This window comes from Lampetra fluviatilis, chromosome 34, assembly GCF_964198595.1.
Source record: "Lampetra fluviatilis chromosome 34, kcLamFluv1.1, whole genome shotgun sequence".
Classification (NCBI taxonomy): domain Eukaryota; kingdom Metazoa; phylum Chordata; class Hyperoartia; order Petromyzontiformes; family Petromyzontidae; genus Lampetra; species Lampetra fluviatilis.
In genome coordinates, this window is record NC_136308.1 from 3966494 (window position 1) to 3990419 (window position 23926).

At 47.1% G+C, this 23926-nt stretch overlaps 1 protein-coding gene across 2 annotated transcripts in view; it reads right to left on the reverse strand.

Annotated features, from left to right (window-relative positions):
• Positions 1-23926, reverse strand: part of EEFSEC (eukaryotic elongation factor, selenocysteine-tRNA specific) — a 68195-nt gene that overhangs the window by 43618 nt on the left and 651 nt on the right. Inside the window, exons 2-8 of one of the 2 annotated variants that reach the window (XM_078872314.1) lie at positions 19339-19546; positions 18409-18505; positions 16672-16836; positions 15025-15066; positions 11836-12162; positions 9222-9320; positions 8801-8962 (exon numbers count right to left, since the gene is read on the reverse strand). In XM_078872314.1, coding sequence (XP_078728440.1) covers positions 8801-8962; positions 9222-9320; positions 11836-12162; positions 15025-15066; positions 16672-16836; positions 18409-18505; positions 19339-19546 — 1100 coding nt within the window. Of the gene's footprint in view, positions 1-8800; positions 8963-9221; positions 9321-11835; positions 12181-15024; positions 15067-16671; positions 16837-18408; positions 18506-19338; positions 19547-23926 lie in introns of both variants that reach the window. The other variant, XM_078872313.1, reaches the window with a different exon arrangement.

Consider the following 23926-nt stretch of genomic DNA (forward strand, 5'->3'; position numbering starts at 1 on the left):
GACGGACGGACACAATAATCCCGTGTGGGCTGGTGTAACCAGGAGGTTCCTACCAGTAAAATTTTATTATGAGCTTAAAAGTTACTATTGGTTATAGCACCATTCATTATATCTCAGACCGTGAACTTTCCAATCACCGCAGTGGTTAGCACACTCTAATATGAACCGAGCAATCGAGTTCAATTCCCAGCCTTTGCTAAAATCAGTGGTAAGTGATACCTGAACAAGTAGTGGGACACTTCCGCACTGACTCGTGTGGCTAAGTATGGTCAAACCCAGGGGCGGTTTCTTCATTAGGGCGATTGGGCGACGCACCACCAATGTCATTCAACCACAGAGTCACGCTAGCGGTCACTGTGCCTCTGGATATAGTCCAATCAGCGTCATGCTACGTTCTGTGGAGTACCGCCTCTTTTTGGGCGATTTCCCTCCGGCTGAGAATCGCCCCGAGTGGTCCCATAGACTTACATTCAAAGATGTTTTTTTTCGAACGGGGGGCACTGCAATGCATTCTCTATGGCTTCCGGGAGGGCTCGCACTAACGTGCTTACGTCATCATACGGAAGCACGTTTCATCCAACAAAATTATTTGTCGCCCGCTTGCGCACAATCGCTCCATTGTGTTGGCGTGTGCAGTAATTGGCCGCTTGGGCACAAGCGCTTCCACGTCCATCGCCCACCCTTTTGGCCTCGCCCCCCCTCCCTCCCGATACGTTCCTTTCATTGGCTACCATAGTCTGATGAGCTCCCCCCTCCCTCTCCCTCCCCCCTCAACTCGCTTTTAAGGGATTACATCTTGAATCATTGCCTCACTTGATACAGCTAATCTGGCTGTGACGGTCCCACCTGATGACGGAGACTTGTGTTGCCTCCGAAACGTCGTGATTTTTGTTTTTATTTTATTTTACTTTCTACGTGACTTTACCGAAAAAACCTAAGTAGAAGATTATTTTTCATTAATATTAAAGAAGTGAAGTTGCCTTTACATGCTTAAGCTGTTAATTTATCCTTTGCATGGGTGGACCTTATCCTTATCAATCATCCAGACATTTGCCCCCCCTGAGAGATTTTGCAGGAGCCGCCACTGGTCAAACCACCGCATGACTGACACCACATGAAAAGGCCTTCATCCTTCACTGACTCTAAAAAGGGCTGTAGATTATGACTATTAATAACGAATTTTACATTGAGGTGCACAAGGAGAGTATACAAAATGGTGCTTTTACAGGGGCACATTGCAAACGAACTTTTACAAATGTGAAAAACAAAGATCCTCCCTGTAGCCTTAACAGGCTTTTGGGGCAAGTGCTGTTAGCGAGCACCTACGAAGGCCAGCGTGGCACACGAGGGGGTGGGTGGCCAGCACCACGCCTGGCTGCCTTTGTCTCCACAGTGGCGCTGTTTACACATCACACCAGGTAATCATTTGAGGCCGAGTCGACCTAGGGGAGGCCCAGAACCGGTTCAGATAATCGTCACTGGTGTTGGCCATGAGCGGGAATCGAACCTGGGTCAACCGGGTTTGCAGCGCAGCGTAGCACGCTAACCGCTACACTACCGCGAATGTGTGCAAGTGTTCTACGCACACCCGCACACAGTCCCGCACACTTCGCTCACAACACATCCGTCCCAATCGCAGCCTCACGCCTGCTCATGGTGAACACTCTCGAGCTTCACCGGCACTCCCACGGCCTCGAGCCCGCGAGCCAAACAACTTTCCCAGAGACTGCAGGTGTTCCCATGCACGCGAGGTTTGAGAGTGTGCAGGAGCCCCCCTCTCTCCCCGTCTCCTCTGGCTGGGTCTCGGTTTGTTTCCTGTTCAGCACGCCTGGTCCCGTCAACTCGCGGCTCTCTCGCGGTCGCGTACCCCACACGCTAAGACAATTCAACCACCACCCCCCCCACTGCCCCGCTAACACAAGCATTGGTGAATTGTCGCGATTAGCCGCCGCTATTCGATGACGGTTATCGATTCATCTGCAACGTTTGACGCAGCCTGTTGCCGCTATTTGTCTTTGCTGGCCGAGTGACCATTCTAATAGAGCTGTATAACCCAATGGGCTTCTTTACTCGGGAAGTAAAACTTCTGAACGTCTACATTTTTGTATCGTATATATATATCTCGTTTGCACTGTCATGTACGTTCTGTCTGTCGTGTCTGTTCCGTCTGTAGAATCTCTCCCATTTTTGTTTGTCGTTTCAGTTTTGTGTCACTCATTCTATGATGTAGACTTAAATCGTTAACAATTGATTGAGACGCACACATTCTGAAGTACGGATATCATAAGCGTACGACCTTTAATTGATTAATTGCTACATGCCTGACATTTATCAAAAGAACTCACAAACACCTTGTGAAAGACCCAACACAGAAGATCCTTGGGTTTGATCTTCCACAAAGATCGTAGTCCACCCCAAAATCGAATCCATACAAGCCATAGTAGCAGATGCGGATACCTGATACTCAAATGGAAAATTAAAAACTCTCCAGTGTGCGACTGTGGTCATCCAGAACAGACCATAAACAGTTTAACGACGCAATGCCCGATCCACAAATATGAAGGAAACATCACAGCGATGTACTGCACTGCCATACCAAAGAAGAGACTTCCTCCAACGATCCTGGCCTTCTACCTAAGGTGCCATTAGACCCATGGCGTTCGGATGACCACTGCATAATTATAGGGAATTGGTGACGTACAGCAGCGCTAAACCAAACACATATCACACCGTGCGCAAAATCAACCGCATAGCAGGTGGCAAAGCCGCACACGTTTTGGGGGTAGGCAAATCTGGATTGAACCACGGTGACACGCAGAGTGGTATACGCAGCATGCGCATGGCCCTGCTTGAATTTATTCGCACAAACTGGCGGGCGTCATGCTCATCAAAAACGGGCGTAGGTGTTAAAAAAAAAAAATCAGCGGCCATAAAAAAACCACAGCGCCTCGAGTTTCATAAAAATTCCAACACAGCGACGTTCCCCCCCCGCCACCCTCCTCAGCTGCGTGCGCGCGCACGCACGCCACCACGTTCAGAATGAAGCTATCCAGGGCCCTACCGCACATAGAGACAATTAAAAAACTGTCAGGAAAATTGCGGGCAAAATTGCGGAAAAATTAACCTTAAGCGCGGCTTATAAACAGCAGAGCACGGGATGATTAATGAGAGGTTCGAAAATATTGTCCCCTAAGAAGCCTGCCGGCGGGCCTGGAGAAAGGGGGGGGGGGGGTTCCATCAATAAAGCAAACCCGGGGTTTTCAAAACATTAGTTTTGACTTGTCGTCCCAGCGCACGGCAACTCCCCACTACCCCCGCCCCCGACTGCCCCTTTCCCCCCGTGGGTTTTGTAGATGAAAGTGCAGCAATTTTCAAACATTTTTCTACCCCCCCCCCACCACCACCACCACCCCTTCCATTTTCTGACGCTGGCCGCGCAAAGTTGGCAGCGCGAAAGCTTAGGCAATCAGTGTCCGTTTGAAGGAGCGGAGTTTTTTTTAATTTGAGTTCCTGTGTGAAAGAACTGCATGTCTGGGTGGGTTAACGCAAGTTCACGGCACCCGGAGGCTCGAGCGATTGGCCGGTTATGAATAGCGGAATTTAGCGCAGACCGACCTTGCCCACATAGGCTACGAAACTTCACAGACGGGGCTGCCTGTGCAGTTTGAAACGTCGGGGGTGGAAAAAAAGGCCAGACAAAACACTAATGTGTCACTTGGGCTGTTTTCGTCCACATTTCCCCCTGTTTATTTTGCATGATGTTTAAATCCCACGTTAATGCGGAGCACGGTCGAAGTATTAGTAGGTTCAATTATGGCCTCGTGTTTGCACGTTGTTTAAATGTTGGTGAGATATGTGGGCGTAAAAAAAAAGCTGAAATAAATTGCTCACAGCCACAAGTATGTAATTTTTGGACAATAACGCGCTGTTCTAGCCTGACATTTAATGCGCAGTTTTCTAAAACCATGAAGCGTATTTTATTTATTAAGTTTACAAAACAAATGTGTTAACCTGTCAATGAAATATATCCTTACACATTACACAGACAAAGACACGTACATGCTGTCTGAGCAATGTCATACGAGAGTGACATTCTTTGTGCACGCCGCAATAGCAAATTTAATTTACATTAAACTCTCAGTCACGAAATTATGTTCAAACAAGTGTATATATAAAAAAAAGTAAGGGACGATGGTGGAAAACACGTACAACCAAAAATTTAAAAACACTCATCATATCAACCACGAACATACTTTTTGCTAAATGGCAGCGTTATTCACGAATATGGCAAGCCTTTTCAATTATAGCACACTCCAGTTTCTATGATGCCAATATACAAATAGTATGTCATATATATGTGTACTATATATACACAGTTAAATATTTATACCCAAGTTTGGATTGCCTCTGTTTAAATTGGCTTATAATGTTCAAACGTTTTGTTTAACCACTCCCAGTGGTTTAAAAACTCGGTGCATTATGTTTTTGTTTGTAACCACATCCCTGGTTCAAAGCATATTAATCCGAAAAAGTTTTTTGTAGGTTGTATTCCGGGACCTTTGTTGCAAACTTATCGTGATAATGGTGACAATTATATCGGTCACGATCCTAATGATGACAACAACGACGCCCGTGAAAAACACCTTTCCAATTCGACTCGCTGCACAACATCGCCGCTCGATTTTAGTTTCAGGACTCCTTTCGACAGATTTCGTCACGAATTTCGTCGGTTTTTTTTTCCTCTCGGCCAAAGTCTTTTTGTGCTTTTCGGAGGTCCCCGTCATTGGGCACCGCTCGGCCAATCGGCAACCGCCACTGACTGACCTCTCGGGGTCCAATGGGCTTCGGGGCTCCACATTACTGCTCCGCAGACAAATGGGATCGGAGACCTAAAGCCACCCGTTGGAGCTGGCTGAAAGAAGGGACCCCGTTCGCCAATCCAAATAGCGGATTACTGCGGTATGCGCGCAAGGCCGCCGGGCCCTGTTCGCTGTCGAGGGCTCAGGGTTTGGGAGGTTTTTTGTTTTTTTTCCCCTCTCGAGCACGAAGGCATTTTAATTTGCCCTCGTTACGTGCCGGTGACAAATACATATCCTCTAGGTGCCAATGGCCGCAGGTCAGCCAGGGCAAGGCCACTGTACTCATTCATTAGAACGTGGGACCCTTTCCCAAACAATATTATGCCTGGGCTTAAGGGATAATGTAGGGTTTTGCTGTGCAAACCAAGAAATTGCTAACTAAATGAAGGGATCAAATGGGCAGATAACGTTTGGGCCGTAAAATATACTGTCAAATGGTCCCTTCGTAATGCCCAGGAGGTTCTTTATATGGCTCTGGATAATTTTGGAGACTTAAATTAGTGCTTTTTCAAGCCGCTAAGTATGGCTATATCTGGTTACAGTTCTGTGCCGCGATAAAGAGGCAGATAACGTTATTTACACATCTATGTGGGGGCAAGACTGCATGTGTCCGAATGTAGTTTGATAAATATTTGAGCGGTTCTTTTCAGACAGGTTCTCTGCTACACCTAAGAAACGCTACATTTCAGCCTAAAACATATTCTCATAACCCAGCCCTGCAAGCCAGGATGTGTTAATAGAAAATATTTCAGGGTTGATTAAATCGAACGTGACAAATCGCCCCCAAAGCATTCACAGTATGTTCAAATCTGGCTTCGAAAAGACCCGTATTAAACCATAATAATAAGCCATCACTTAATCTCCCACTTGCAGTTTGCATTGCAGTCGCAGTAATGTTTTTTACCGATGTAGGCAGAGCGATCTCGAACACACAAGTGGAATGTTTTCTTTTCGTCATTTCCATTCGGTTCCTAACTTATCACGGGGCTAAAGTTATAGCGAGCTGCCTAAAAAAACCGTATCATGTCCAAGAAAGGACAGACGGAGAAAGGGAGATTTATTTTTTATCATTACCATTTATTTTTCTTCGGGCTCAAGCATTCGTCTTCAGGTCACGACCGCTGGATTTCCATCGCGAAAATCCCTAGGCCGCACCCAGCGACCGACCCACCGTGGCAGTGCGCTAACACCCGTTTTTATTCCGGGACGTCGCATGTTGGGCTAAACATACAATCTCGATAAAGAAAAAAAATCCACAATGACGCCACTCAGCGTGGATGGGCAGACACGCGCTGCCGCGATCGTGGGCGGGGGTGCTTGGGGGAGGGGGGAAATAAATAGATAAAACGACACGCGTACGTTCGGAACAAAAATGTACACAAGATAAAAACCATTTAAAGGATAAATGTTTAGATACTTGGGGACGTGAGCCATGGCTCGTGGCGGGTGCTGGTGGCGGGCGTTATAGAGGCGGCGGCAGGACGGGTGGCGCCAATGCCCGTGCATTCCGCCGATGCAAAACAAAAAAATTAAAAGAAAAGAAAAGAAGACGCAGCGGCAAAAGCCCTAAAAAAATGCGACGGCATAAAAACAAAGAGGCAGCGCGCAGAAGGCGCCAGCGAAAAAGGGCGAGCGTGTTCGCGTGACGGAACTCAGGAGCGGCCGCAGACCGGATAAACATCCCCGATCGTCGTGGGCCCGCGCGTGTGTTTGGCTATTGTGCCGTGCTGTCATACCGTCGTGGCGCAGAAAGAGAGACGGGGGGGGGGAAGAAATACAGTAAAGAAAATACAGTTCATTGTATTTGAAAATTATTCAAGGCAGTTAAGTGCGCGGTTTACTTTTTAAACTTTTGTGCGTTTGGTGTCTACGCACAAGCCGAGCGGCGCATTGCCACCTGTCTTTTAACAAAAAAAAAGCACCAAATAAAAACTTTACACTGCGAACAATCGGAGAAAAAAAAACCTGGTCTTGACTTGACGTGCAAGGGCACAACGACTCAAGAACACCGCTTCAGCCCATATGGCACGCAGAGTCCTTTACTCTCTCAGTGAACCGGCGGTAACCTGATAAAATATTTGAATCCATATTCAGGCATGGGTGATCATGAAAGGAAAACAGCCCACAAAAATCCAATTACACCAATTTCCGGATATATAATGTGTACCCTCTGCCAGCAAGTCTGCGCAAGTGTGCGAGTGTGCCTGCGTGTGTGTGTGTGCGCCTTGCCTGCGTGTGTGCGTGCGTGTGTGTGTGCGCCTTGCCTGCGTGTGTGCGTGTGTGCGTGCGTTTTAATAAGCGGAGCGCGCAAGACGCGACACCGCAAAGCGGCGCAATAAATTCGAGTGCTGACGTACAATGCGAGGCCCTCGAAAATATGCGAACAGTCAATATCCACAAGTATTTCAGTGCACCGCAAGGGCTGGTTCACTGGCTCGCAGACAGAATGCAGTCTAACGTATCTGTTAAACATAGAATCAGTGCCATTCATGCTGGTCCTACAGCAGCATTCGCTGACACAAGGCACAACCCCCTACGCCGGGGGGGGGAGGGGGGGGGTTGTATGGCCTGGCTTAACCACGCTGGTCAATGCGGGTTGAAGGAGGAGGCCCCAAGACCGGTTCAGACATCCCTTGCCATTCACGCTAGCCGTGGCCGAGAACAGAACTCAGGTCACACGGTTGCGAGCGTGGTGCACTAGCTAGTTGCGCCACCACTCCCCATACAATACAAAGACACGGACACAAAAACTCACAAATATGCACATCAAACACAGACGGGTGTATATACAAAACACAATGATCCCCCATATAGCCGTTTACAGACTATCGGGGCAAGTGGTGTTCACAGACTATTGGGCCAAGCGTGCACCGATGAAGACCTCCCCACATGAGGTGGTGGTGTGGCCAACACCGCGCCCGACCGCCTTTGTCTTCCCAGCGCTTATGTGTTATGCAAAGCATACCCAGGAGAGGCCCAAGACCAGTTAAAATATTCACTCGTCACTGATGTTCGGCTGTGAGCGCCAATCGAACTCATATACAGAGACAGAAGAACAATGCACAAACACGCACCCGTATGTCCACGTCGGTTTGATTTCTGCCTATGGCTGGCATCGGTGCTGAGCGATATCTTAACTGGTTCTGGGCAATCCCTTTACCAAGCCCAGCATTGACCGGTGTGGTGAGGTGCAGTCAAATAACCCCCATAACCAAACATAGCATGGGGCGGCCTTCGCCCGACAGTGGACTAACAATGGATTGTAAATGATGACGATTATTATTACTACCAGTGATGAAGTGTGGTTGTGGCATGAGCCCCGATTCAGGGCTCCCTTTTCTCTCTTTTGTCGCCCAGATCCTCGGCACATCTGGCCTGCGGATGCCGGTGCAGTTGCGCTGCCTACACACTAAAAATATCAAGATTGAAAACGAATTTCTTTAGAACTGCTCTTTGTGTTTCATTTTCTAGGCCTTGCCCGCACCTCCAATTATCACGGTTGGTTATGCAAGGTACAAAACAAGTTCAATATACATACATACACATCAGCACCTAAGCTGGACCCAAAGAGTGACCAATGTACGAGCAAGAAAGGTTGCACGTAGAAGATCTGATGCAAGCAGTGACGAGAAGGAAACTGGCACTATTTGGAGACCCGTGTTGTATGGACAAAAGCAGGAAAGTTAAAAGTGTGTTGTTGTTGTTCAGAGAAGTGTAAGGAACTGGAAAGAGAGAGAATGGCTTAATGACGACGACTTAATAGATCGGTGCCACTACTTGCGCAAATTGGCACAAGACAGAGGAAAGTGGAAACAAATAACGAAATGTGCAGTGGACACCTACTCGGCTATCTGTCCGTGGATCGTGATGATGATGATCGACAGCCACTGATGACTACAGCTACTACTGCCGCCGTCGTTACACTTGTTCTGACCGCTCACCCTCTCCACGGTGCCCTCCTTGCTCTTGGTCTTGTAAACGCGGAGCTGCGCCAGGCTGGCTTCACTGTAGCCCTTCTCCTCGAAGCCCTCCAGCAGCGTGCCGTGGAACGCCAGGCGGCAGCTGTTGGCGTGGATGTCTGCGTCCAGGCGGGACGCGATCACCTGCGCGCAAGGAGAGCGCGCGTTTCGTCGGCGTCCGTAAACATGTGCGGCTCGCCACGTATATTGCCCTGCGGCAGATTGGCTCTAAAGGGTCCCACCACCAATTAGGGTATTTTTAAATATGTTTTTTATTCCAACTGCGCTATCGTATAAATATGGGGCTATGTTAGAGAATGGCCCGTGGTATGTATATTGAACTTTATAGCTCATAGAATAGAATTCCTCCAGTATAAATAAATATTCTGATTCGCTCGCTCACCTTGCAGGGCCGTGGACAGGTGACCGGGCGCTCAAACTCCAGCAGAGCCCATTGGTGCCGCGGTGCAGGATTGGCGGCGGGTGTGGTCCGCTCATGAGCCTGCCACAACACACCAGATCACACCACAGTGACGCCACAACACACCAGATCACACCACAGTGACGCCACAACACACCAGATCACACCACAGTGACGCCACAACACACCAGATCACACCACAGTGACGCCACAACACACCAGATCACACAGCAGTGACGTCACAACACACCAGATCACACCACAGTGACGTCACAACACACCAGATCACACCGCAGTGACGTCACAGCACACCAGATCACACCGCAGTGACGCCACAACACACCAGATCACACCGCAGTGACGTCACAACACACCAGATCACACCACAGTGACGTCACAACACACCAGATCACACCGCAGTGACGTCACAACACACCAGATCACACCGCAGTGACGTCACAACACACCAGATCACACCACAGTGACGCCACAACACACCAGATCACACCGCAGTGACGCCACAACACACCAGATCACACCGCAGTGACGCCACAACACACCAGATCACACCGCAGTGACGCCACAACACACCAGATCACACCGCAGTGACGTCACAACACACCAGATCACACCGCAGTGACGCCACAACACACCAGATCACACCGCAGTGACGTCACAACACACCAGATCACACCACAGTGACGTCACAACACACCAGATCACACCGCAGTGACGTCACAACACACCAGATCGCACCGCAGTGACGTCACAACACACCAGATCACACCACAGTGACGCCACAACACACCAGATCACACCGCAGTGACGCCACAACACACCAGATCACACCGCAGTGACGTCACAACACACCAGATCACACCACAGTGACGCCACAACACACCAGATCACACCGCAGTGACGTCACAACACACCAGATCACACCGCAGTGACGTCACAACACACCAGATCACACCGCAGTGACGTCACAACACACCAGATCACACCGCAGTGACGCCACAACACACCAGATCACACCACAGTGACGTCACAACACACCAGATCACACCGCAGTGACGTCACAACACACCAGATCACACCGCAGTGACGTCACAACACACCAGATCACACCGCAGTGACGCCACAACACACCAGATCACACCGCAGTGACGCCACAACACACCAGATCACACCGCAGTGACGCCACAACACACCAGATCACACCGTAGTGACGTCACAACACACCAGATCACACCACAGTGACGCCACAACACACCAGATCACACCGCAGTGACGTCACAACACACCAGATCACACCGCAGTGACGCCACAACACACCAGATCACACCGCAGTGACGCCACAACACACCAGATCACACCGTAGTGACGTCACAACACACCAGATCACACCACAGTGACGCCACAACACACCAGATCACACCACAGTGACGTCACAGCACACCAGATCACACCACAGTGACGCCACAACACACCAGATCACACCGCAGTGACGCCACAACACACCAGATCACACCGCAGTGACGCCACAACACACCAGATCACACCGCAGTGACGTCACAACACACCAGATCACACCACAGTGACGTCACAGCACACCAGATCACACCACAGTGACGCCACAACACACCAGATCACACCGCAGTGACGTCACAACACACCAGATCACACCACAGTGACGCCACAACACACCAGATCACACCACAGTGACGTCACAGCACACCAGATCACACCACAGTGACGCCACAACACACCAGATCACACCGCAGTGACGCCACAACACACCAGATCACACCGCAGTGACGCCACAACACACCAGATCACACCGCAGTGACGTCACAACACACCAGATCACACCACAGTGACGTCACAGCACACCAGATCACACCACAGTGACGCCACAACACACCAGATCACACCGCAGTGACGTCACAACACACCAGATCACACCACAGTGACGCCACAACACACCAGATCACACCACAGTGACGCCACAGCACACCGGGGGCACGCCAAGTCAAGCCAAAATATTCCACCATCAGTCATCAGGAAAGGAGGGCATGAAGGCAGCTCCATTTGTGGATTAACAACTGCACTAGGCATGGCATAGTCAAGATGCACTGGGCATGGCATGCTTAAGTGGGCGCCACAGCGACGAGATATTAACTCCCTCGCCTGGTATACAGGAGGCCATGGGTTCAATCCCGACCCTGACGCCTGCTGTATATTTGGAGCTTGCGTGTTCTCCCCGTGGTCACGTGCATTTTTCTCAGGGTCCTCCGGTTTTTCCCTCCACATTTAGAAACATGTGCTTAGAGTATTTGGCTGCAATAAATTCCCACGTGACAGGCCACTTCGTTCAGCTATCATTTGTGATCAGGTCGCTTTTGAAAAAGAGCTCTATAGCTGTGTGGGCCTTACCTGGTAAAGTAAAACATTTTTCGTTGATAGTTTTAGTTTCCTGGACGAATAACGACATGGCAAGGACTGTTGCTCTTATAATTTCATGGGGTGCGGGCAGGTTCACATCGGCCCGCGGCAAATGTCCACAAACACTCGGAAGGATCATCCCGGCAACCACCTGCTCGGCGCGGTCCTTGGGCTGCTCGGCCAGGAACTCATCCTGGTACGCGTAGTCTCGCGAAAAGTCGAAAGCGGCGTCGTCGCCGCCGCCATCGTCGCCAGCCCCACCGCCGGCTCCGAAGAAGGAGACCCGGGCGAGCACAGTCTCGTGGCCGATGGTGACGTGGAACTTGGCGCGCGTGCTCACGGCGCCACGGAAGTAGGGCACGCGGCGCACGGAGGCGATGCCGGAGCGCAGCGACAACAGCGAGCCCGGCGAGCACACGAGCCCGCGCTCCAGCAGCTTGGGGTCGAACTGCGTCACGCAGAGACCGACGCGGTCGCCCTGCGCCGCCGACGTCACCTGAGGGCCAACGGACGGGCCGATGGATTCAGTGGGGGCGAACGGACGAGTGGGTGAGTTGTGCGAACGATGAGCGAGTTGAATGCATGGGCGAATGAGGGAGTGAGCGAGTGAGTGAATAAGCTACGTGAGTGATGGAATGAGCCACACACGTTTGCCCTGCACCTGAGGTCACCTGGGCTGGCAGATGGACTGACAGTGAATGAGTGGATGCATATGAATGAATGAATTACCAAATGAATATGTGAGTGAATGCATGCCTGCAGGCAGACATCATCTGGACCCACGGATGAATCAGCAGATCAACAGGCGAATGAAGAGATGAATGTATGGGCGAATGAGGGAGTGAATGGTTGAGCAAATGTAGGAGTTAATTTGTCACTTAATAAGTGAATATATGAGCAAAATAGTGAGTGAGTGAATGAATGTATGAGTGAATGGGCGAATGTTGTTAATAAGGGAATCGGTGACTTCATAAGTGAATGTATGACCAAAATAGTGAGTGAATGTAAAAGTAAATAAGAGGATGTGTGAATTAACTTGTGAATGTATGAGAGAACGAGTGAGCCAACTCCAGCAGAGTGTAATGCAATTTAGTTTCTAGTTTTTTTGTTGTTGTCACTGCTTAGGCCGACTCTGTGCTTAGGGATCCCATGCTCGGTGTTGAATTGCAAAAGAAATCGAAAGCCAAAGTGGTGCCCCCACTCAGGTGAGCACAGGGTAGGCACCCACCTCTAGTTCAAAGCACCGAGCCAGTGGTGGAAAGTCCACATTCCTATAGAAGGGGGCAAGTCTGTCCATATAAGACCATCACTTTGAACTTCCCACAAAGTGTTACTCGTTTTATCAACCCAGCACAGTCGACGGCCTGACTTAACCCCTCCCCCCCCCACCCCCATCAGAATTTGAACTCGTAGCCTTCCGATTGCAAACGGCAGGCTCGAACCGCTGTACCACACAGCTGGATTTTATTCTAACGTCTAACTATGCGGCGGAGGCGCAGAAACACGTTGAAAGTCGGGGGTGTCCCACGTGCATGCGTGTGCTGCGTGAATATGCGTGCTGACCATGTGTGTGTGTGTGATGATCGTGTGAATGTGTTCGTCTGCTGACTGTGTGTGTGTGTCCTCTGCCCATGAATATGTGTCTGCTGTGTGTGTGTGTTCACTGTATCAATGTGTGTGTGTGCGTGTTGTGTGTTCTATGTGAATGTGTACTGAGTGGATGAATATGTGCATGTGTGTGTGTGTATGCTGGGGGGAACGGTAGTGCAGCGGGTAAAGCACTGCACTTCAAACCCAGCAACCCGGGTTCGATTCCTGCTCACGGCCAAAACAAGTGACGAATATTTAAATCGGTGCTGGGTCTCCCCTAGGTCGACTCAACCTCAAAGTGTACCTGGTGCAGTGTATAAACATCGCCACTGGGGGAGACAAAGGCGGCCGGGCGTCATATTGGCTACCGGCCCGCTCGTGTGCCATGTTGGCCTTCATAGGTACTACTCACTAACAACACTTGCCCCAACAGTCTGTTAAGGCTACATGGGGGATCTATGCCTTTGCTGACCAAGGGTTCTCTTAGCCATTTATAAACTTTTGGAAGGTGTCCGGACACCCACTGTGGCTGTGCGCCTTCTCTACAGGCGTGGAGGGTTCTCTGTACCCGTTACGGTTGTGAGTCGACTGATTTGGGGGAAAATAAGTAATATTTAAAAAAACTATTTCTTAAACACGCTTTAATTAAATGTACCCTACTCGTAATGACGAAACTCCACGACTCCAGAAAGTGGCCGCAAAGCTTGCCATAACGTAAGGGGCCGTGGTGATTTACAGCCAACGTCAGTTGAGCGTGGACAATTAGACCCAAGCCGAAACATAAAATAAAAAATGAATGCTTTAAAATACTTTTTTTAATAGAATATAGTATTGTCATCAGTATGACATAAGTATACCAAGTTTTCAGTCGATACCACATTGGGAAGTGGGTTAAAATTGAGTTACAAGATTTGAGGATACAACAACGACAACAACAACAGACAGAGTGAGTTAAATAAAAGCGTGTAAATAAAAACACTAGCCGTTCATTCGCAATCAGATGATAGCTCAAGTGGGAATAAAGCATATTTAACCAAGATTTTTAAAAATGCACGAATATTTACTCAAACAGCGTTGTATCAAGCAGTCAAAGGATTTAACAGCAACCTTAGTAAATTACTTTACGACACTTCGACCACTTCAATTTGCGCTCGGTAAATATGTTGTTGGGGGGGGGGGGGGTGTCCCTTCACTTAACGAGTGCCCCCAAATGTTCCTGTTCAAGAGCACAATGGGCTACGTGTGCCAGCCGCCGTGAATGAACACTGCCCGTTGGCAAGGTACGGTCTCACGAGACGGGCTCTGCTTTATTCACAGATTTAAAATAACACCGCCGTCTCCCACTGTGCGCCACGGTGGCGAGATGTTAACTACCTCGCCTTGTTTACAGAATGTCGTGGGTTCGGTTCCGACCCCTGACACCTGTATATTTGGAGTTTGCACGTCTTTCTCTGCTGTGGATTTTCTTCGGGGTCCTCCGGTTTTTACCTCCGCATTTAGAATCAACATGCGTTCAGAGTATTTGGCTGCTATAAAAATTTCCACCATGATAAGCCACTTGTCATTAAACTATCATTCGTGGCAAGGGGTCGCACCTCCAATTAGCGCGGTCGGCTACATATTGTGCGAAAGAAATTCAACATACATACATTCTGAAAAAGAGATATTTAGCTCGGTGGACCCTACCTGGCAAAATAAACAAAAAGCAGTCATGTTTTAGCTTTGTGCCTGAGTGAATGTGCGCACTCACCGGCTTGCGGAACATCTGCATCGATTTCACCTTCTTGGTAACCTGCGGCAGATGAGAGGACAAACACTCCCCTCGTATGTCAGCTGGTCAGAAACAACCAGCGTGGATAAAGCAATCGCAAAGGTCGCACGAGCGCATCGTCGGGCGCACCACTCAATTTGGACACATACTCGTACAGACATGTACGAGTAAGCGCACAAATCCCCCGTGTCAATCCACTGCTGAACGGGGGCCTCCCCAACGGGCGTTGCAGGTCGTAGGGGTTATTTGACCATACTTTACCGCACTGGTCAGTGTGCGTTGATGAAGTTGGCGGCATAAACATGGGGCCCTAATAACAATGCATCAATAGATATTCTGAGTCTATAACACCTACTATGAAGGGTGGTCATCTATGCAAGAATTGACCAGACCCAAAGTCCTGCTTAACTTGTGGCATCTGGCGAGCTCAAGCGCATTCCTGGTGATTTGGCTCAAGGTACAAATTCATATCTGGTGCAGAACTCGAAAAGAAATGTTCTCGCAATATTCCAATTTAAAACGTAATTAGAAGTGCAGACATGATTCCTTGTAAAAGGTTTCAGTTTGGTATTTTAACATCTTAACACCTGTTTTGTTGCCAGAAAAATGGGGAAAAACCTATTCTCGTAATTAGTAGTTTCACTATCTTTTGCAGTATTTAACAACATTCAGCTAAACATATGATTTGGTCATAATGAGGCTCCTTCTGCTTTGGCGGTTGTCAGCCAACATCTCAGAGCCGCCCATCCCTGGTGTAAAATGCAGTTCACATCAACATGTTTTACAATTGTTAATATTTTTCTATGTTCATGGTCTTGTGCTCCACCTACTGGTTATGATGGTAAGACCTACAACCATCAAGACATGTCAAAGCGACCGTACCTTATAACAAAATAAATAACCAATGTCTAAATTTCGATTTAAAGCTTTCGTGACTGCAGGGATTCATCGTCTTGGTTCTTTCGGTAAAGTCACGTAGAAGGAAAATAATAAAATAATACAAATAAAACATAATAAAATAATTCTCACAACGTTTCGGCCACAACGCAAGCAGCCGTCTTCAGGTGGAGAACAGGTCTGTCTGGCCGAAACGTCGTGAGAATTGTATTTTATTATGTTTTATTATTTTATTATTTTCCTTCTACGTGACTTTACCGAAAAAACCAAGACGATGAAACCAATGTCTACTTCACATATCCATCTCTCCACGTAAAACATTAACGTATTTCTTACACAACTCATCAGCCGCAAGGCTTTCTAGTAGTGCATATTTTCAGCAGCAGTGATTCAAATACAAGAAAACTCTGGAACCGGTTTTGACATACAGTGTCTCATCAGCAGAGCCAGGCTTACTAATAGCTCTGCATGTGTTTTCTTACTTATAGCTCTGCATGTGTTGTTGGGCACGATGTCTTTCCGTATGCATGTTGAACTTCTTTTGCACCGTACGTAGCCAACCGTTTTCACTTCTTTGGAAAGTGAAACATCGGAGGACATCGTGCCAGGCAACACGTGGTTCATCCCAAAAGCACATTGGAGAGATATGCAGCGCAACCGTGAATAGCTATGTAATAAACTCAACTTATTAGGACTTCCACCAACCTGGAGCGCACACATATAACACACCTTGAGAGCAGGGATCTCCACAGTGTCATTGACAGACACGCTGCCTGAAAGCACGGTGCCAGTCATCACCGTGCCCTGGCCTCTGATGCAAAAGCAGTGGTCCACGGCCATGAGCAGTGGTCCTGCAGGGTCCCTCTGAGGCAAGTACGTCTGAGAAAGAAGCAACTGACATCGACAGAAGCAGGTAAGGGGTGATGACTCATTGAAAGGTAACAGCAGAATCAACAAGTAAACCCGTAAAAACAAAGTTTTTCACTCTAAATCCTTTATATGCGTGGCGGCTAGAGTCCTCTCGTCCTCTGGCTTGAGATGGCTGCAATCTATGGGTCAGATGATTGTCTGCCAGTATTAAGCAATTGGTAATTAAATATTTAATTTGTTTTCCCTAAACAGTGTAAAATTTTGGAAAAAAAAATTCACGAAAATTAATTGTCACACACAACGAGTCTGTGTAGAAAATGTCAGCTTGATTGGATCAAGGGAAGTGGGTTAAAAAACGAGAGAAATATTTGCACGGTCCTAAGCAAGCGAACTTAATATAAAGGATTTAAAATATATTCGCCTGTGGAGGACGCAGGGATCGATCTCGCGACCTTTGGCATGGGAAGCGAGGGCGCTACCAACTGCGCTACTCCACCACGGCCTGTGGAGGGGTTACGCTCTGGGCTCTTATACTGTGACGTTCAGCCAAAGTTCTATTTGAATATATGTAAAATATTTTTTTTTTGCCTAAAAAGTGTAAAATTTTGGGAATTCTTTTTCACGAACATTAATTGTCTGGCACAACGAGTCTGTGTGGAAAATGTCAGCTCGATTGGATCACGGGAAGTGGGTTAAAAAACGACCGAAAGATTTGCACGGTCGTAAGCAAGCAAGCAAGCACGCAAGCAAGCAAGCGAACTTAATATAAAGGATTTAAAAAGTAAGAAGCATTAATGTCTCATCCATGTTATAGTCATGTTCGTTTTTTTACCCACATGGCAAATTATACAAATATTTTATTTCGTAAAAGTTCCTTCCTTTTATGACCATTTACAGCCCTCTGCCAATTCATTGATAGATAAAGGCATCCCAATGCGAAGCTGGTAATTTTGACCGTATTTACTACATTTATCAATGAGGGTTGGTAAAGCAGTGGGGCTGGAGCTAACACGGTTAAAGATATAACTCGCCACCATGGCTGGGAATCGAACTCCGGTCCCTAGGGTGTAAAGTACAATGCGTTAACCACACCGCCGGTCCTCAAATCCCCCTTATTGTGACATTTCCAAAACTTTTACACTTACCTACAACCATATAATATGCAAATAAGCATGTACCCTTACACAGTCATTATTTATCAGTGATTCATCGACCATTCATCAACGTGAATCATTCACTGTTCCCCAGAAAGCCTCATTCGTCTCGCGCTAACAGCATTCATCGTGTGTCACTATCGGCCGTCATTATTCACCGGCGTTAATCACTGCTCACGCCTGCAACGCCAAGCGCCCATGCCCACACAGAGCGATAACTCGGGACGGCTGTGGGTCAAAGCAGCACAGAGGGCATCTGTGCGTGTGTGCGATCGCCCCGCCGGCACGACTGCACGACGAGGCTGTGACTGTGCAAAGTTACGCGACTGCACAATCTCCGGGTCCGCGAATGACTCACGCCGGGCTGAAACCAGCGACAGGTTTGATACAAATCGACGAATCGCTGCACAGTTACACGTCTAGTAGCCTCCAGGTGGCTCACCTCAATGAGTTCTGCGATGCCCTCTGCCTCCTGGCCTTCGGGTGCATCCGGGCCGCCCGGTTTTGCTGCCACCGAGATAATAGGAGCCCCTTTAAACCTGCGCAGACCACATGCAGTTCATCAGACGTGAATAAGTTTATTTCCCCAAGCAAAGCAAACCCCCCAAGGGCGCCACGGTGGCAAGATGTTAACTCCTTCGCCTGGTATACAGGAGGTGGTGGGTTCGATCCCGACCCCGACACCTGTATATTTATAGTTTGCATGTTCCACATGATAAGCCACTTCCATTAGGCTATTATTTGTGGCCAGATCACTTCTGAAATAGAGCTATATAGCTTAGTGGGCCTTAGCTGGTATAATAGAAATAATTTATAGTTTAGTTTAAAGCCCACTGAGCTATACAGCTCTCTTTCAAGGGCATCTCGGCCGGCAGACAGGAGCTGTGTGTCACTGCACCAGGCAAGCCGAGCTACTGCACCTAATGCGATCCACATTGTTCATTGCTGAAACATTATTTTTGTCACATTTGGCCAATGCAATTATTCCCATTCAAAAGCAATGGTAAATATGGAGGATGACAAACACAATGGTGTGTAAAGATATATATAATATAAATATACACATGCTTAGTTTAGCATTTAATTTGTAACAAACAAAGATAATATATACCATATTATAGCACGAAGAAACTTCAAGCAGCGACGTGCATAAAATCTTTGTTTAAACAGTGACTGTGATCAACCTGTATATGGGGGATACATTGTAGAGCAATCGTAAAGGTCCTACCTTACCCACATAGTCTGGGACACTCAGCGATACGTGATGTCAACTCCCTACCCTTGTTCAAGTCCAGGCTGACAAGACTACAACCGACGTCACCTTTGCAAATACCACGACCTGCATGTGCACTCCCCTATCACACGGTGCTACCTGGTGTTCTCCAGGGTCTTGTGCATCTTCTTGGTCATCTTCTCGATGAGCGTGGCGCGCTTGGCTTCGGGCAGCATGTCCGTCTTGTTGAGCACGACCATCATGCGGGGGCAGGTGATCTCTCCAATAAGCAGACACTCGGCCGACTGTGTCTGCATGCCCTTGGTCACGTCGATAACCAGCATCATCAGGTCGATGATCTGTGCTCCTGTGGGGAGACACGTATGTGAGCACCTTTTATCGTCGCTTCATCATCATCATAATCAATATCAACAGGAGCATCATCATTACGATCGTAAGCACTTATTGTTACAAATAACACCACCATGATCATCATGCTTATCACCAAAATCATGATCATCACCACTAATGTCATCCTGATTACTAACATAATTGGCGTGTTCATCATATCGTTGTAAATAAACACTACCACCATCGTTGTCATCAACACCTTCATCATTTGCATAACACAAATGCCACCATCATCATGATGTCAATCATCATCACTCGTGGCCACGATAACAATCATGGCCTTAGGTTATTTTGGAAAGCAGAAGGAACAATTTAACAACAACGCATCATTATAAACAATGTTGTACAAATAAAGCAATGCTTTTATTATTTAAATAAATTGGCAGATGGTATGCACTTTTCAAAATGTTCCTGCAATATTGTTACTGTCAAATAAAATAAACAGACTTCCTTATGTCTCGCCACATAAAAAAAACACCATATTTGGCCTTTGAGACCCATTAACCAGAATGTGTAAACAAGCAAACCTGCTACCGGTTCAAATGTTATGGGTTTCATTAGCAGTGTCAGCATTTTTTACTGTTAGGTTGCAATATGTTATTCACAAATGCATTTCATCTTCAGCTCAGTTAAAAAAAAATGCAATGTTGCATAAAAACTCATGAGATACCATTGTAGAACATTATAGGTAAAACGAGATGGCTATAATATCACATACAAACAAAATGTGTTTTGATCTAAGTCCTCTTGGACTTCTGGACTGACGTTTACCCTGCGGCATTTTGTTGACTGGAACCTGCAACGCACAAGTCCACAATCAAGAGAGCCACCGTGTCTGTGAACATAACCGATGTATTTCAAATCCCATGCAAAACTGGCGCCTAAATGCTGAAGGAGAGTCAGAAAAACCCTAAACAAAAAAAAACCTGCGTGTAAAATATAAAACAACCTCCCAGCGCTGGCTCCTGAAAAATAAAACAGATTGCAGCGATAGCGGTTTTTTTGGATTTTGAAAGAAAAAGTTACAGAGCCTGGACTATTTTCGGAGTCCTCTCGTTAAAAAGTACACCCGCAGTCTTGACAGGAGTGCATGCGTGCGCGAAAGTGTGTGTGTGTGTGCGTGCATGCGCCAAAAACATTTCCCAGGTAGTGCACATCAATGAAAATACCCGCTCACTCATGCACCAGCCTTTAGTTCCCAGGAGACTAGTCCCAAAGTACCAAAACAACCAGCCCTTTGAAGGACAGCCTGATTAGATGTTTTCCAGATAAGTAACGTAATGATGCACTTTATTTAAGACGGCTAGTTCAAATAAACAAGTGGGTCCACTTATAACAATTTTTAAGCGCGGGATTTTATTACTGTACAGTGCTTGTAATTATAAATCGGTATTGTACGAAAGCAAAAGTTTCAAAGCCGTCGTCTTTAAAATGCCCTATCAGTGCCACGAGCTTAAGAAGGTGATGACATCTGATGAAAACTAGCGGCAGAAGCCAAGCAAAGGGTACCACCAAAGTCGAGATGAAATGATACAATCAGGGGTCATGTGGGAGCAATGTGAATTTCAAACCAAGAACCGGTGGCATCACACCATCAAAAGCCTTATTTTCAGAAATTAATCAAAAATGACCACGAATATTAATATGATGTTGCTAGAACGATGACGTGGCGCGTCTGCATGTGTACAGCAGGTTACGGTCTCCCCTACCACGAACACATTATCTAATTTGGCTGGAGTCTGCCCGAGATTAGTGCCGCCAAGGGGACACACGGCCAGTCTTTGGACGTGACCAAGCTTACATAGGGGCCTCGTCTGCCATCGTGGGTCCACGCAGGTCAGCGCAAACGCCGGCTGCACACCCCACGCGCAGTCAAAGCAAACGCGCCAAACACAGCCTTTATCTGGGCAGGTATGAGATGGCACTTTAGATTGCTAAGCCGCCCTTGAGCTTGAGCCTGCATCCGGAGAATCCACGCTCAACGACCACCAACGGCTCCCGCATCGGCACGTTCTATAGTTTCCTCGCCAGCACGAGTTGATGGTTCCTCTGGTTTTGTTTAATTACATACAATGCGGTGCACTGTATAGCCAGCCAGCCGCTCATTTGTTCTGTCATTGTGCTGACGCCAAGAATTGCCGTTTGCCAATTCCTGATGTAATGAGCATATGCTGTCTGCCGATGTAAGATAAACATAACAGATCTCACGATAATGATCAGGCAAAGACAGGTCATTGTCTCTCACTGCCATGGTCAAATGTTTAGATTGATGCACAGGGAATGTCATATTTATATTATATCCTTTCTGAATGTATCTCTTCTACCCTTAAATGGTAAACTTGTTTACGACAAAAAAAAAATACAAATTACGAAAAAATGTAATGCTTTAGTGGCAGTGCACAAGCACAAATAAAAAAACATGTTTCGCTGTTATGGAGTGCTATTGCCGAAAATGTTGCCCATTAAACAATATTTTCATCTGTAGGCTAGTATTATTCACGAAAGTGTTGACATGTTTTTTTTATCAGTGACCTTGTTTAATTCCGCAAGTTGTTGTTGTCACGTGATGTCCACTTTTAGTAAAATGGTCCTAATTACAGTACAGTACTATTAAAGTGCCCCTTCCTGAATTCTTGTGAGGACTAAATGCCACGCTACCGCATTTGAAGGGCTTTTAAATACTGTAGCTGAACTGCCATGAAGAGAAATCCATTTCAAAACTATTTCAATGTGCCCATTCCGCAATGTGGTAGAGTATGCGAGCATAGTTAATGTATACGAATTGTCTATTACAATTATATACAACCTTGGTGATATTGAGAGGTATAGATTTAAACTCACCTGTCCGGATAATCCCTTTTGTCACAATACACTTCTGAACAATCGAGTTCAACTCTATAATATGAAGCGCATTACACTCATCTGTTGAGTGAGAGGAATTGAAAGGTTGACTGAAATGGGATTTGGGCTAATGCTCTGTGTCAGCCTCTGGATCAAAAGCCTGGCCTCGTAGAGAGAGAGAGGAAGGGCCTCTCAACGATAAGACACTTTTGAGTGTTATCCAACGTTTGCGTTTTTGAAGAGGAGTGTAGAGACACCTGCTGGGCAGTGACAGAATGACAGGCGATCCGGTGTTTTACATGGATGCAATTGCGCAATCTGACCTGTGACCAAATCACGCGAACATCCAATCGATCTCGTTGAGATCCCGAAAGCTCAGCAGGTTTTTAAATCCTTTATATTAAGTTCACTTGCTTGCTTGCTTGCGCGCTTACGACCGTGCAAATCTTTCGGTCGTTTTTTAACCCACTTCCCGTGATCCAATCGAGCTGACATTTTGCACACAGACTCGTTGTGCGTGACAATTTATTTTCGTGAAATTTTTTTTTCCATAAGTTTACACTTTTTAGGATTTTTTTAAATATTTAATTACCAATTGCTTAATGGTGGCAGGAAATCATCTGACCCATAGGTGGCAGCCATCTCAAGCCAGAGGACGAGAGGACTCTAGCCGCCACGCATATAAAGGATTTATAGTGAAAAACTTTGTTTTTACGGGTTAATTTTTATAAGCCACACCAGCAAGCTTTTGAGCCGCCATGCATGAAACCGAGGGCTGTTAAGGCCACTTTCTCGCCAACAGAGGGCAATGCAATACAATGGCATACATTGTCCAGATGTCTCGTGACCCCCCAATTAATTGACCCCGGTTTTTTTTATTGCTTTGCATATTTATTTCTGTTTAAAATAAAGTAATTTTATTTAAAGATTACGTTTTAGAGAATTAAATTGGGGTCGCAAGACATCTCGAGCACCCTATGCTTTGCTGGCACACCGATGCCCCCCTCTTTCACCGCCCCCCACTGAATAGCATGAAGTATGGTCAATGAATCAGTGAACATTAAACTGCGCAATTTGCAAACGTACCTAAAAGTTCCTCTGTGTGCCAGCACGGACGTCAATCATTGATCATGACCACGTGATTATGCTGTTGTTGATCCTGTTGTCCTTAAATGTTGCTGCTGATAGTGATTAGGCTGTTATACAATAACCGTGCATCACTAAATGCTGCTGCTACTGACAATGGTGGTGGCTATGCACGCCTGTAATCCTGCACTTTGGTGGCGGCGGCGATGGTCCTGTTGCTGATGATAATCATGCTCCTCTTGCTACCGTTACAGCCAATGCTTTGCTTGTGCAGTCTCTCAATTACGCATCTGCAGCTGCTAATCACAATTACGACGTTGCCCCGCTGCTGCTGACGACAATTATCCGGATGACCTCCTGACCTCGGCACACAAACCCAGATCAACAAAAAGGCCCCACCATTCAAAAC